The sequence below is a fragment of the Ursus maritimus genome, unplaced genomic scaffold (genome assembly GCF_017311325.1).
Source record: "Ursus maritimus isolate PB19 unplaced genomic scaffold, ASM1731132v1 scaffold_7, whole genome shotgun sequence".
NCBI classification, from domain to species: domain Eukaryota; kingdom Metazoa; phylum Chordata; class Mammalia; order Carnivora; family Ursidae; genus Ursus; species Ursus maritimus.
Genome location: NW_024426885.1, coordinates 11446586 through 11462236, shown reverse-complemented (window position 1 = coordinate 11462236; position 15651 = coordinate 11446586). Strand labels below are relative to the sequence as shown.

The window sequence follows — 15651 nt, the reverse complement described above, 5'->3', positions numbered from 1 at the left end:
TGATTTATTTTGTCATTTACTTTTTATTGGATGTATTAGTTTGCTCGGGCTGCCATGACAAAGTATCACACACTGGGTGGCTTTAAACAACAGAAATTTATTGTCTCAGTTCTAGAAGCTGGAAGTTCAGGAGTGAGGTGTCAGCAGGGCCATGCTCCCTTTGAAACCTATAGTGGAGAACCCTTCTTGGCCTCTTCCAGCTTCTGGCGGTTTGCCAGCTGCTCCTTGGCTCATAGGGGGAGCTCTCCAGACCTCTGTTTTCACATGCTCCTCCCTGTGTCTGCATCATCTTCCCTCTGTGTGTCTGTCTCTGTGGCCAGATTTCCCCTTTTTATAAGAACACCAATCATGTTGGATTAGGGCCCACCTAAATATCTTATTTTAACTTGATGACTGCTGTAAAGAACCTAGTTCTGAATAAGGTCTGAGGTACTGGTACGTGTGTCTCTTTTTGTGGGGGACACAGTATGTAACCCATAACATTGGACGTGTAGGCAGTTTGTAGTTTTTCACTCTTTTAAGCAATCCAGTGATGAACACTTTTAAACCAATTTTCTGTGCACATTCTTTGTTATTTCCTTCAGTTAAATAAGTAGAAGTGGGATAGGTGGGCCCAGAAATGTACACAAGAAAACTCTGGTAGTTACTTCCACTTGCCCCTGAAAAAGCTGTGCGGGTTTCTACTCTTGTAGGCAATTATTAAAACTGACCCCTCTCCTCTTTCCTCGCTAACACTGGTGCTATCATTCTCCTTTACAGATAGGTAGTGTTCTCACTTTTATCACTTTCTTCTGAAGAAATGACTTTTTCATGAAAAACAGAAGATTTTTACTTTCTTCTTAGTATTTCTTTTATCTCTCTGATAATCTTGTAGGGAAAATGGCGTCTCACCGTCTTTCTGAATGTTAGAGATGTTAGATATTTTCTCGTATGTCTTCTAGGCATTTTTCTTTTGTGAAGTGTTGATTTTACCTACTTTTCTTCTGAGTTTCATTTCCTTTTCAGATATTTAAGAAGTTCTGTATGTTAAGGATATTAGCTCTTTGTCATCTATGTTGTAGATACCTTTCCAGTTGGTAATTTTTCTCTTAACTTTGTATTTTCTTCTTCTTCTTTTTTTAAATTTTATCTGGAGCTGGGGGAAATGCATAATCTTGAGAGCATGTCCGGTGTGGCCCTCATCAGTAGCAGAAACCATTGAATTTGCAAGCATAAGGGCAAGCCAAGGGATGTACAGTCTAGACTTTGTTAGAAAGGGCAGCCTAGTGTAGTGGAAGGCTCATTGGATTTGGAATTTGAAGGCTCGTTTTGCCACTCATTGGCTGAGTGCTCTTCGGTGAGTGATGTCATCTATCTGAGCTTCATGTCTTCATCTAGGAAGTGGACGTGATAATCCCACTGTACTTCCCTTTCTGGGGGCCTCTGTTGTGCACTTGGGTTATGCCGTTCATTTTTCTTCGCTCTCAGGGTACTGGAGTGACAAAGACCTATATCCTGCCACTGAGCCATGAATGTAGGTGCTTTCTCCTAGTCTAGGCAGTTGTCAGTGAGCTGAGGGGCTACTTGCAAGCTGCCAAAACAGAGGCTGTCTTGGGACAAATCATTTTTCTACTGGAAAGAAACTTACTTGAACAAAGATGGTAGTTGTAAGAGAAGTAACAGTTGTTGAATGCTTAAGATATGCCAGCCAGGCTCTGTGCTAAGCACTATGTGTGGATTAGGTTTTTTATTTTCAACCCCATTATGAGTTTGGCATTGTTATGGTCCCCATTTTATAGATGAGGAAACAGGCTGAGGCAAGAGAGGTTAAGAAACTTGCCCAAGGTTACACAGGAAGGCGTGGAGCCAGAATTCAAACCCAGGCAGTTTGAATCTGGAGTCTGCAGTTTTAATGGTATTTATAATTAAAATAAATATAATGCTTACTATATACTGTGTGTATTATGCTGTACAACAAGTAAAAGTATAGCCAGGGGATGTAATAGTCTTTGAAGATTTTAAAGAGAATTTTTTTTTTTTTTAAGATTTTATTCATTTATTTAACAGAGAAAGAACAAGCACAGGCAGGGGAAGCAGCAGGCAGAGGGGGAGGGAGAAGCAGGCTCTCCGGTGAGCCGGGAGCTGGATACGGGGCTCGATCCCAGGACCCTGGGATCATGACCTGAGCCAAAGGCAAATGCTTAATGACTGAGCCACCCAGGCGCCCCTGAAGAGAAATTTTTTTGTGCCTTTAAAATAGCTGACAATGATTATAAGCATTATAGGCCACACCTAGAGTGGCATCATCTGCATTGAGATGCTTTTTATTAAGTGCAGTTCCAGCTTGAACATTTGAATTTTTTATCATATGACATTGGAATGATGATCTTACATTGTTTTTTGATTTTTTTCTAGGTTTCTGTTGTTTACAACTCATTAGACTTTGAACCAGAGATTTTCTTTGCCTTGGGATCTCCAGTTGGTATGTTTCTCACTATTCGAGGAGTGGATAGGATAGATGAGAACTACAGGCTTCCTACGTGTAAAGGATTCTTCAATATTTATCATCCAGTGAGTGACTTGAACTACTTTTTATTTTGAAGATGAAACACCTACATAGAAACACCGATCAGATCATCCTAATAGATTCTCAGATTCTTATTTCTTGGGAACTAACTCTGATTTTGATGTACAACTCAACTCTTTGTCCTAATAGAGAATAGTCTGATACTATACTGTCTAATAAACTTTTCTCCCAGAAAGCCTTTGTTCAAGGAAATAATTCTGTTGCTTTGCTTGCAAAGTAATTTTATTCACACATTTGGAAGTTATCTTATAATTACCAGTAGGTGAATAACTTGTGAAAAAAATCAAAATCTCTGGTTTTCTAGTTATCCGTTTTATTGCCCAATTAGGATACATAACTCAAGATAAGAGAGCTTTTCTTAAATTTCCAGTTCCTTTTTTTTACAGCTTGATCCAGTGGCATATAGATTAGAGCCTATGATTGTTCCAGATTTGGACTTGAAAGCGGTTCTCATCCCACATCACAAAGGCAGAAAAAGACTTCATTTAGGTAAAAAGCAAATACTGTGAAAACTTGTTTCCTTCCTCTCATTTTGTAATCTGTCAGTCCTAATGAATTATGTCCTTCCTGTCATTTGTAATTACGAAAATTTTAACACTAGGTCCTTTCTGACAAGATTAATGTTATTTAAGTGCCTGCTCTGTTTAGAACCTGTTTATTAAATGTTCAGAAGAGCTATAAAGAAAGTTTTGAATGACTTGCTTCTCCTTGATGACTTTCTTCTTGATACAGAGTTCTGATGGTTGAGATGCTTAGGAATGGGGCAAGTTGGTACTAAAGTGATAGATTTTGATAGAACTTGCTCATAATGTTTAGAGTTGGGAAGCAGAGTAACACTTGAACTAAGGACCAACAAGAAATAAACTTGATGCTAAGTCAAGTGAGCTGTTACTTCCTTGCTAACTAGATAAACTTCTCCAATTAAAAACATTCATTAAACATAATGGATCAGTAATAATTCCAAGTGGGGTTTACGTTTTTCTTATGCTTGTTAATGGTGTATATCATCCATCCATTGGCTTAAAGGTTTGGGTGGAAAGGATTGGAGTGCAGTGGAGAAAAGGGGGAAGGTGATCATGCCCTTTTATTGAAAGTTGGATTTTCTTTTCTTTTCTTTTCTTTTCTTTTCCTTTCCTTTCCTTTCCTTTCTTCCTTTTCTTTTTTCTTTTCTTTTTTTTTTTGCTTACATCATGCTTTTAAAAAATATTTAACTCTTTTGGAGTTAAAATGGGAAATTTGATACTCAAATACCTTAAAATCAAATCGAATTTATTAGGCAAAAATAGAAAAGGTGAAGGGGCAGGGGTTTCTTTATTTTTAAATTAGAAGTTTTTATTGTGGTTGTATTAGAATGTCAAGTTGTTGAAAACATTTTACCATTACAGATTAGAAAAGTAGTCATTTTTTAAATCTTGTGGGCCATATATTTTAACTTACAGAAAAAAGCACATGACTATGCCTACATTTTCATGGTATTTGAACTCCTTCTCACCTTTTTTTTTTCTTTTGTGGAGAGAGGAAATTTATGCATTTTGGCTGGATTAGCTTTAGTTGTTAAAAAATGACAGAATTAAACTGTACAAAACTTTTTAAAAGATTTTAATTTATTTATTTGCCGGACAGAGAGCACCAGTAGGGGGAGTGGCAGGCAGAGGGAGAAGCAAGCTCCTTGCTGAGTAAGGAGCTTGATGCAGGACTTGATCCCAGAACCCTGGGATCGTGACCTGAGCCAAAGGCAGACGGTTAGCCGACTAAGCCACCCAGGCGTCCCTCTAGAAAACATTTTAATATGTTGAGAGTTCTTGGTTGAGAAACTCTGTGTGTTTGGCGTTTCAGAGAGAACTTATTCTGTCTGTTAACTTTTGTTTTAATTTTTATGGTACAGAATTTTATCCAGTGACTAATTGACTTGATGTGTCATCTTAATCTCTTCAGAGTTGAAAGACAGTCTCTCTCGTATGGGATCTGATTTGAAGCAGGGTTTTATTAGCTCCCTGAAAAGTGCTTGGCAGACATTAAATGAGTTTGCCCGCGCTCATACCTCTTCAACTCAGCTGCAAGAAGAACTGGAAAAAGTGGCCAATCAAATCAAAGAAGAAGAAGAAAAACAAGTAGTTGAAGGTAAATTTGTCATTTGAGGCATTTTCTAGTACAAATGTTATTTGTTAACATAATACTTATGAATTATTTAATGATGCTTTTCTGTTCTGGTCTTTTTTGTTAAAGTGTAGAGTTTTTTTTATAAAGGAAAATCTGTTATGATGAACTGTACTTCAAAGTGCATGTCATTCTTTTTCTGGGTTTTTGCCTGATAATTGCTGGACTTTTTATCCTGCAATCTGAAGTTTTTGTTGAGATTTCTAAGGCCAGAGTGGAATATCAGAGTTGAGAGCTAAGCTTGTATTCAGGCATTTTAAAGACCCACTATAAGAAATTATCTTCCTTGTGCTGTTGTTTAACTGTGTCGTTATATTGTAGACTTTATCTGCATTGTCAGGTCATTGTGCCATGATGTTTTTGACTCTCAGATTCTAATTCTGTTTCCTTTCTTTCTACAATGCTCTCTCACCCCTTTTCTTCAAAACTTCTGTCAGCTCGTTGGCTCTTTCTCCTCTCTCTCGGGTAACCAGCCCCTCCTCCTTCCCCTGGCTCTTTGGAGGAATGGGAAGTGAGCCTGGTAGTTTCCCAGGTTGCTACGTGTGTCAAGCGATATTCTCTTGAGCCCAGAAAGTCAGCTAAAGTCAAAGGATAATGATTAAGTGATTGACTTTGATATTGAAATGGTTTAAATTCTAGCAGAAAAGATTGTTGAAAGTCCAGATTTTTCCAAGGATGAGGACTACTTAGGAAGGGTTGGAATGCTAAACGGAGGCCGCCGAATTGACTACGTTCTTCAAGAAAAGCCAATAGAGAGTTTTAATGAATATCTTTTCGCTCTTCAGAGTCATTTATGCTATTGGTAAGTGGTTTCTTCTTTGATAACATTCATGCGGCTTTTAGCTGCTAGCACATACAGCAGTTTTAGGGAGACTGTTTAACTGATTTCTCACTTATGATGGAGTATTAATTACAAAGGCCATATATTCAAAATCAGTATTTTCCCCCTTTATTATCCACAAGATGGCAGTGTGTCCTCTCTCTTTGACCAAAGGCCTTTGGTACTTGCACACTGATTTTGTAGGGCTACCTTTCACAGAATGGGAGTGGTTGGGACTTTGAAAAGCCATCCTTTCAGATGTCCCCTGTCACCGTGGAGGATTACAGCACAGCTCTTTTGTAGCTGATCGGTATCCATCCAGTGTTTAAGGACAGCTTTAAGACTGCACTACTTTATTGTCGTTTGCTTTTCTTAGGTAGGGTTGAGTACAACAAAAGCTGCATTTTCCACCTTTATGGATAGAGGTTAATTTCTACTAATGGTCTTTTAAGTAAAAATGTTCTTTTCTTTGTGCCAGGGAATCTGAAGATACTGCCCTGTTGTTACTTAAAGAAATTTATCGAACAATGAACATTAGTCCAGAACAACCCCAGCACTGATTGGACTTCAGTCTCACTGTGTGAGTTTATCTTTATTGTGTGCGTATATACAATCTGAATGTTTCATTCTGAAATCCTTTTTTTTTTTTTTTTTTTTAAGTAATCTCATTGTCCAACGTGGGGCTGGAACTCATGACCCTGAGATCAAGAGTCGTGTGCTCCACCAACCGAGCCAGCTGGGTGCCCCTCAGAAGTCTTTTTTATGGAGTTGATGTTGACTCTAATTTTCTCCCTTTTATGTTTCTTTCTAGTGTTTCTTTTTTCTTTTTAAAAAAAATTTAGAGTAGAGACATTAAAGAGGGGAAGTGGTTTGCAAGCTACATTTCTGACGTGTTACAGTTTTCTTCCTAATTCTGCGTAAAATTTGAGTTCTTTTATTTTCGGTTTCTTTCTAAAAGGTATTTCCAGGAACATCAGTTAGGAATTTCTTTGGTTGTAGATAACAGAATCTAACTCACTGTACCTTAAATGAATAGAGGTTTATTTTTCTTGTGTAACGGGAAGGATTCATCTGTCGAGTGATGTCACTGGACATTCACATTGTTGGCACTTTTTTACCTGCATGTCGGTTCTTAATCCATAATTACAAGATGGCTCCCGTGGTTGCAGGCACTGTGTGTACATTTAAGACATGAATAATGGGGAAAGGACAATGGCAGTTATATCTAATCCTTTTATTTTTTATTTTATTTTATTTTATTTTATTTTATTTTATTTTAAAGATTTTATTTATTTATTTGTTAGAGAGAGTGAGTGCGTGCACACGCACAAGCAGGGAGAGTGGCAGGCAGAGGGAGAAGCAGGCTCCCCACTGAGCTGGGAGCCCGATGTAGGGCTCTGTCCCAGGACCCTGGGATCATGACCTGTGCAGAAAACAGACACTTAACTGACTGAACCACCCAGGTGCCCTGTTCCTGGCACTTTTTAATTTTAATTTTAATTTTAATTTAAATAATAAATGTTAAGTTCAGCCTCCACCTTCTTATTTTGGAGAGATAACCACTTTCAGTTGGGTTTCCTTGGATTGCCCTGTGCACATCCAGTCAAATGTACGTGCATGTAAAAACAAAGGGATCTCATTGAACGTATTGTTTTGCAACTTGATGCTTTCAATCAGCTTTATAACTTGCACAGATTTCCGTATTAGCTTGTGTCTTTTTCATTCTCTTTCATGGCTGCATAGTAATCTCTTGTGTGGCTGTATTCCATCTTGCTTAGCCAATCTTCTGTTAATGCACACTTAGATCATTTCCTAATGTATATTAGGGAGTCTTACTCAATAGAGTAGGTAAGAGGTCTGAAAAGCCATTTTATAAACAGACTCTTGATACAGTTGTATCAGTTCTCACCATTTCTGTTATTACAGTACTAAAATAAACTAAAGGTAATGTCAAAAGCTACCCCAGTTCAGATTTTCAATTACGAAATAGTCTCTCATTTGTACCAAATAAATATTTGGTACTTACTATGTGCCAGGCACATAGTAAGTTTTCATGCCGTGGATAAGTGGAAAATAAGGTAGCATTCTCACCTTTAAAGAATTTACCTTCTACTGGGAGGAGATCAATAGTAAACCTGTGCTCTAATCCATAAGTAAATTTCAGATATTGATAGGTCTTGTGGAGATAAAATAGGAAAATGTTGTGAGTGATGGGTTGCTTCTGGGGAAAGCCTTGCTGAGATGATGACATTGGAGTTGAAATTTGAAAGATGAGAAGGAGGTGAACATCTGAGGATATGGGGAGAATGATCCAAGCAGAAGGAAGGGCAGCTGCAAAGGTCATGAGATGGGAACAGACATGTCACCTTTGAGGGACAGAAAGCAGACCACTAGGGCTGGAGGTAATAAATGAAGGGGGGAGCACAGGAGGAGAGGAGTCAGAGGTGGGCGGGCCTGATTGAGGAAGCTGGGAAGGCCTTTGCGTTCTACTCTAAGTATAAATGGAAACATGGAGGGTTTTAATGGGAAGATTGATGTGACTTGGCTTAGACTTCAGAAGGAATGCTCTCTGGGTGCTGGGTGGAGGGAAGACTGCTGGGCAAGGAGGGAGGAAGGGAGAACAGTTAAGAGGCTGGTGGTGATGTTGTCCAGGGCTCTAGTGGTAGGGGTGGGGAGAGATGATTGAGTGCACTTGTGTTTTGGAGGGAGGGAAGTCCAGGACTTCCAGATAAGTTCATCATGAGGAAGGAAGGAAAGAAGTTGAGGGTGACTTTTACGATTTTGATGTGAGCTGCTGGGTGTATTATGGTACCTTTTCCTGAGAAGGCTTGTGAACAGAGCATAGTTTTTTTGTGAGGTGTGGGGATGGGAATCCATAGTTTTGTTGTATTAAGTCAGTAGTTGATGGTCTGAAGCTCAGAGCTCAAGGTAATGACCTTAAAATCAGTCATCAGCATATACGTGGCCATTTGAAGCTAGAAATGGGATGAGATTACCTTGGAGTGTGTAGGTGGAGAAGAGAAGAGGTCTGGTGGACAAGGAGGAGTGAAAGAAGTGAAAGAAGATTTGGGGGCTTGTGATCTCAGGGAAGCTGAGAGAAGATTGCTTCGAGAGAGAGTAGCCAGCAGTGTCCAGTGCTGCTGAGAGAGAGGTCGAGGAAGAGGAGAACCAAGACTTGGCCATTGGCTTGAGGCGAACGTAGGACATCATTGGTGACCTCGAGCAAAGGTGTTTTCGTGTCATGGCAGAGGTAAAGTGGGTGGAGGAGAGGTAAGGGTCAGAGAGGAAAGAGTTTTCTCTGAAAGATAATAGAAATAAGATGGCAGGGACATTTTATGATATTAAGGTGTGTTTGCTACTGAGAATGATCCAGTATTGGGGGGTGAAATTGATAAGGCAAGAGTAAAAGGGGGTAATCATGGAGGGAAATACTTGAAAAGGAAGTGTGGGAAGGGGCCAAGGCCAAGTGAAGCATTTACCCTTAGGAAAGGAGCAGGGATGCATCTTTCCCGGTAGCAGATGAAGGAGGGGAGTGTGGGCACTGATACAGACAGGATCTTCTTTCCTCTGGAGGAGGATGGACAATAAATAAATGATTGCAGCGTGCCAGATGGTAAAAATAGAGCAGCAGGGTAAGGGAGAGAGGGAGCGCACTTGGGATGGGACAAGTTGCTATTCTGTATAAGATGGTGAGGGACACTCACTGGTAACGTGTCATTGAAGCAAGTAAGCTAGGTGGGTATCTGGGGAAAGAAGATCATTTCAGACGGAGAGAAGTAGATTTATCGGAACATAAGAGCTGTAGCATTCTTTGTAACGATTGTGTAGTATCCCATTGACTGCTACACTATAGTTTTTGTAGCCAATTCGTTGTTGATGGGCATTTAGGTTATTCTGATCTTTTACCACTATGAACAATGCTCTGGTGATACGTGATATTTAGTAGCTGCAGTGTATTCCATTTTATAGTTCTGTTATTAAAGTACTTCAGTCATCTACCATCGTTGGGTGTTCAGATGTATTTCCAACTTTATTATAAATCTGACATATAGTTGCATGTACCTTTTGCACATATCTGTTTGGGATACATTCCTGTATACGGCATTGTTGTATCTAAGAGTGTTGCACATTTGCCAAGGATTTTGATCTACACCTGTTGTTAAATTGTGTTTCAGGGGCGCCTGGGTGGCTCAGTCGTTAAGCGTCTGCCTTCGGCTCAGGGCGTGATCCCAGGGTCCTGGGATCGAGCCCCGCGTCGGGCTCCCTGCTCTGCTGGGAGCCTGCTTCTTCCTCTCCCACTCCCCCTGCTTGTGTTCCCTCTCTCGCTGCCTGTCTCTCTGTCAAATAAATAAATAAATAAATAATCTTTTAAAAAAAAATTGCGTTTCAGAAAGATTGCCCAATTTTCATGTCTATTTAAGTGCTGATTTTCCTGTATCCTTGCCAACACTGGGTATTACCATTTTAGGAACTTTTGCTGATTTGATAGCCATGGATTGTTATCATTGTTTTAGTTTATATTTCCATCACTGGTGAAATGGAGCATTTTTGGTATATTTCAGTGGCCATTTGCCTTTCTTGTCAGTTGCCTAGTCTTGGCCTTTGAGCAAAAGGTGTGGAGGTGTGGTGTGTAGGGTATTTTTGTTTCTGATTTATAGTTACGACATTTTAAGGATATAAACCCTTTGTCACTGCAGAGTTGTTTTCCAGTTTGACATTTGCCTTTTATTTTTGCTTTATTTTGGGGGGTTTGGGTGGATAGAGAGCATGTTTTAAAAATAGGTAGCCTAGTCTTTTGAGATTATCATTTCAATAATTATGGTTAATTTTTTTGTTCTTAAACGGTTTTGTTTTTCACTTAACTTTATAGTTTAGAAGAATATAGTTTAGAAGAATACAGGGGGATTTAACTTTTTTTCTTAGTTTTTTTTGCCTGTGGCATATATTGAAAGGTACCCTTTTGTCATTGATGTTTCTGTGATATGCTCTGGTTTGACATTTTTATTATATGCCCAGTATTTGTTTTCTTTCTTTTCTTTTTGATGAGAAAATTGATTTTTTTTTTATTTTTATTTTTTAAAGATTTTATTTATTTATTCGACAGAGACAGAGACAGCCATCGAGAGAGGGAACACAAGCAGGGGGAGTGGGAGAAGAAGAAGCAGACTTCTAGCGGAGGAGCCTGATGTGGGGCTCGATCCCAGAATGCCGGGATCACGCCCTGAGCCGAAGGCAGACGCTTAACCGCTGTGCCACCCAGGCGCCCCGAGAAAATTGATTTTTAAAAAAAATTTAATTCCAGTGTAGTTAACATACAGTGTTAAGTTCATTTCAGGTGTACAATGTAGTGATTCAACACTTCTAAACATAACTCAGTGCTCATCACGAGAAGTGTACCCAGTGTTTATTTTCTGGGCTTTTGGACATCTCTCCTATTGACTTATTTATCAGACTACCATATTTCACTGATTTCAAGTCCTATAAATTCCACATTTTATCTTTAAATTTGGACCACATCATCTAATCAGCTGTTGCCTAGATGGCGGTAGAGTTCTTCTCAAGGTGGTTTGCATTTTTTTCTGCCATTTACTGCGGTGGGGCGAGGGGGTGCATTACCAGCCCTGAGTCCTCTTAAACTAATTTCTCTGCTTGAGATATTTTGGGCTATGCCACTGGTGTGAATTCAGACCACAAAATCTGTGGGGCTGGCAGGACTGGAGGACCAGTTCAAATACCAAGGAATATTTTTTCTTCTCTTCCCATTGTCAAAGAAGACGTGTGCAGACTTCTTTGTTGTCCCTTTTAGAGGAAGGGTTATTTTTTTTCTACCTTTCATTGAAGCTGTAGCCATCCAGTGTCCCCAGTTTTTGAGGTGGACTCTGTCCTTTTAGACTCTGTATCCTGAGCACCTTTCCTTTTCTTTTCATGGATACATAAAATAATGGTGCATCTTACATTGATGGTGTCTTACACTTCGTGAAATGTATTTTAGTGATTGTAACTTGATAGATTTTACCGTCTGGCAGTGCAGGGTCTTAGTACACCATAAGTCTTGGCTCTTGTTCCAAATGAATTTTGAAATGAGTTAAGTTCCCCTCACAGTCTCTCTCCACAAAACAAAGCAAAACAAAACCCAAACAATGTAGTTCCAAGATTTTAATATCACCTAATATGAAAAGCTAAGAACCTTTCATTTCACACATAATTTGTTCACTGTTCATTGTTTTCTTTCTTCTTATACTTGGTTGTAAAATTTGGGCAGGAACTTAAGGTCCTGATACTGTTTTAATACTATAAAATAATTAATTTAGAATATCGACAGTTGTGTACATGGTTCATGTAAGTATAGAGCACTTCTGTTGAGTAATTCTTTATGTTTATCTTCTTTAGTCCTTTTTAGAATTGTTCTTTAAAAAGCCTCACATGAATTTGACAGAAATTTTTTCTTTTACTTTCTGTACTCGTTTTGTTCCGAAGCTCTACCACGCTAGCTGATCTCACTGGACACTCTCGGCCGTACTTTTGTCCCTTCAGAAGCCCTGAAGCCTTGTGCTCACAGGCCGTGTTCTTCGGAGGCAGTTAATTAACAGTGCAGGTGTAGTAAAGCTGAGCACCTGACAGAATATTCTTTTACTTCAGAAAGGAACAACAGTGCGTTAGTATATTATTGCTGTAAGTTTGCAAAGTTCACCAAGGATTCTTTTTTTCTTTTAAAGACTTTCTTGTCTTTCCAGAAAGTTGGAGTAGAAATGACATTGCTGAGAAAACTCTCAGAGGACATTCCCAGTTTGCTCCTGTGATGGATGACAGAAAAGTGGTTCATCAACATTTGCTCAGAAAGAATTCTCACAAGTAGGAAGTCATTTGAAAGAAAACATACAGAACAAAAAGACAATGAAGAAAATCAGTACCACGTTTGGACAGTATGGATAAGAAAATGTAATTTTAAAAATGATGCAATTAAAATTCCTCAGATCAGGTTAGTTGTACAGCTGTCAAAGTAATGCGTGATATCAATGAAGAAATATTTGTGGCATGCAGACGGTTATTTCTGTTTCTTAAAAACCTATCGTCAATGGGCTATTAAACTTGCTTTTTTTTTAAATTAATGTAGTATGTTCTTTTATTCAAGTATGGACTTCTTGAGAAACTGTAGTCCTATGATTTTCCAAAAATTTATGTTCTACTTTAAGTGTGAGTTGTAGTTCCGAGCTGCTTTACTGCAAGGTCATTTGTGTCTAAGAGGAAATAGCCAAGATCGCTTATATTCCGAGTTGAATCTGAGGTTTTATGAAGCCTTTCAAGCACTCGCTGAGCACATGGTTGTGGAAGTGAGATGCTCCTGCAGCACAGAGGTCCTGGGAAGTGCTCTCACAGGACATGCATGTCCGCTAGCAGGGGTGTTGGGGGGGCAAAGGGGAGGTTTTCCATTTTGTCATCTGAGGTAGCTTTGCAGTTGCCTCGTTGCTAAACTTTCAATTAATGTGAGAACCAAAGTAGAGTTCCTTTTTTTTTTTTTTTTGCTTTGTATTAATTTCACTTATACCAAAGTGTTTCAAAGTATGAAATGTATTGCTTCTAGACTATAAATCTACTTCCTGAAAAGACTGTTCTGTAATATTTCACTTTGTTTTATTATAACTTCAAATTATCTTAAATATTTTCCTAATACTATGTGGGAATGCTGATTTTTCTTCTTTTGTTATGCGGTAGAAACATTTTACACTTTATTACATAGTTCTCATGGAACATAGAATATTTTGGAAGCAACATATGATACACATTTTTTTGTGTATATATTCTAATTAGTGTGAATAAACTAGTAACTGCATTTTTAAAAAGCAGCAAGCGTTTCTCGTCTTCCTTAAAAATATTCCTGTGAGTTCATCGTTCATTTACTTTTCATTGTGAGTGCCTGCCGTATGTAGTTAATTCATAGCATTTGCTCCTAATAATTGAATTAGGACAGAACCATTTTAGAGCTGCACGTGATCTCAGGCAACATATATTCATTCCAGCTGCCTCATTCTGCAGCCAAGGACACGACGCTGCATGCCTTTCTCTGACTGCAGATCGAGTGGCAGATTGGGGCTGGAATGCAGTTTCACTGACTACCTTTTGGCCTTCACGTCTGGACACCTAGTACTACTGCTTTTCACTTAATTTCCACTTCCCCAAACTGATGAAATAAAGAAAAATGAGGGTTATTTATATATATTTAATAAAATCCAGTCTATTTTGACTTTTCACCTTAAAACTGGTTTCAGCAGCATCATTCAGACTATGTCTTCTGAGTATTGTGGGCAGAGAAGAAATACTTGAGCCAATGTCCAAAGAAGAAATGTGTACCAGCTGAGTTTCAGGAATCTTGAAATTTTATTTTAACACTTGAAACATGAATTAGTTTTTTGGTGACTCTGCCTGTGGACATTTATGTATATTACTCTTCAATTTCTTTCTTTTTTTTTAAAAGATTTTATTTATTTATTTAAAGAGCACATGTGCATGGGAGTGGGCGGTCAGAGGAAGATGGAGAGAATCTCAAGCAGGCTCCATGCTTGATCCCACGACCCCGAGATCATGACCTGAGCTGAAATCAAGAGTCGGATGCTTAACTGACTGAGCCACCCAGGCGCCCTACTCTTCCATTTCTTTAAACAAAACAAAAAAAGCAAAACTGTTAGTAGGTCCCATGAGGGCAGAATCTGCACTTATTAGCATATTTTTCACTGTCGATACCACCATGCCTAGCAGTCTTGTCACATAGTAAGGCACTTTCCAAATATTTTCTGAGTAAGAGAACTTTAAGACTCAAAAACATGATCTTAACACTTGGAAGAGACCGTGGAGGACCGTCCAGATCAGTGGTTTGTAAACTTTTTTATTTTATTTTTTAAAAATACTTTATTTTGTTAGAGCAAGAGAGCGAGCATGAGCATGGGGAGAGAGGAAGAGGGAGAGGCAGGCTCCCCCCTCCTGAGCAGGGAGCTCAACATGGGGCTCTATCCCAAGACCCTGAGATCATGACCTGAGCCAAAGGCAGACACTTAACGCCTGAGCCACCCAGGTGCCCTGGTTTATAAACTTTTAAAAAGAGGCAGAAGCCTTTTTCAGGTGAGAACTTTGACCAAATTCTGAACATAATCTAGTTGTGAGCATCTGAGTTAAGCTTGACCTCCCCCTTTCCCCAGGAAGAGCTTATCCCCTCCTGGAACCTCCTACTCTAGCCCCTAATCCGGGTTAATGCCCTCACTTTCCCCAGGTGAGGAAGGTCAAGTCTCTCCTTCTTCTGAAAGGGTTTCATATGCAAAGTGTGGGACAAAAAAGCATCAGTGTCTGAAGGTGGAGGTCGGAGTCCTCAGAACACTGATGATGGTAACCTGGCTGGTTACCTTGACGTGTACCAAGGGGAAAATACTTTCCAGCTCTGACAGACCTGTGTGTTTCTTGAGTACCAAGTTTTCTCAAAACCAGAGTGTAATTATAACAAACTACACAGGTTATAGTGACTTGAGGTAAGTATGTTATTGGAAGATGTGATCCACACAGAGCCTTGGCAATGAGGCAGAGGGTAGATAACCACCATCCTGGCAGGAAGATCGTATGTGTGAGATAGTCACTCATGACATACGGTCTGACTATAAACGGTGCTGGCGATCAGGACTGTCCCAGAAAACCCAGGATGATTGGCCTTGGTATTTATCTTGCCACTGTTGTAGGTTTCTATGACGTGAGGCATCCCACCACCTTAGGGTTTACCAAGCAATACTCTGGTGGTGACTTGGCTTCCCGTGTAGATTTTGCCGTCTGGGAAGAGGGTGAACTGAACCGCACACCCTAAGTGTTCGGTTTTCTTCTAAGTTACAGTTCTTGTCTCTTGGTAGGTTGGTTCTCTGGCTTCGTAGGAGTCAGTTCTGCAGGTGGGTCCTCTCAGAGGAGTTGATAGAATTTAGCTCCATGTGGAGCTGAGGTGCCGACACGGTGTGCCTGCTGTTGTCCGTCTCCCTGCGGAGCATCTCGCCGAGATGTCTGTTCTCCTTCCAGCAAGTGATCAGCCCTGTCCTGGCATTTCACCTCCAAATTGAGCTTCACAAAACCTTGATAGCAT

The 15651-nt window shown here is 39.6% G+C and overlaps 1 protein-coding gene across 4 annotated transcripts in view; it reads left to right on the top strand.

Moving 5' to 3' along the window:
• Nucleotides 1-13386, top strand: part of LOC103659365 (SEC23 interacting protein) — a 42463-nt gene extending 29077 nt beyond the window's left edge. The window contains exons 14-19 of one of the 4 annotated variants that reach the window (XM_040624361.1): nt 2395-2550; nt 2953-3055; nt 4502-4687; nt 5366-5525; nt 6022-6123; nt 12278-13386. In XM_040624361.1, coding sequence (XP_040480295.1) covers nt 2395-2550; nt 2953-3055; nt 4502-4687; nt 5366-5525; nt 6022-6103 — 687 coding nt within the window. In that variant the 3' untranslated portion in view covers nt 6104-6123; nt 12278-13386. Of the gene's footprint in view, nt 1-2394; nt 2551-2952; nt 3056-4501; nt 4688-5362; nt 5526-6021; nt 6124-12259 lie in introns of all 4 variants that reach the window. The other 3 variants (XM_040624360.1, XM_040624359.1, XM_040624358.1) reach the window with 3 other exon arrangements.
• Nucleotides 13387-15651: the final 2265 nt, after the last annotated feature.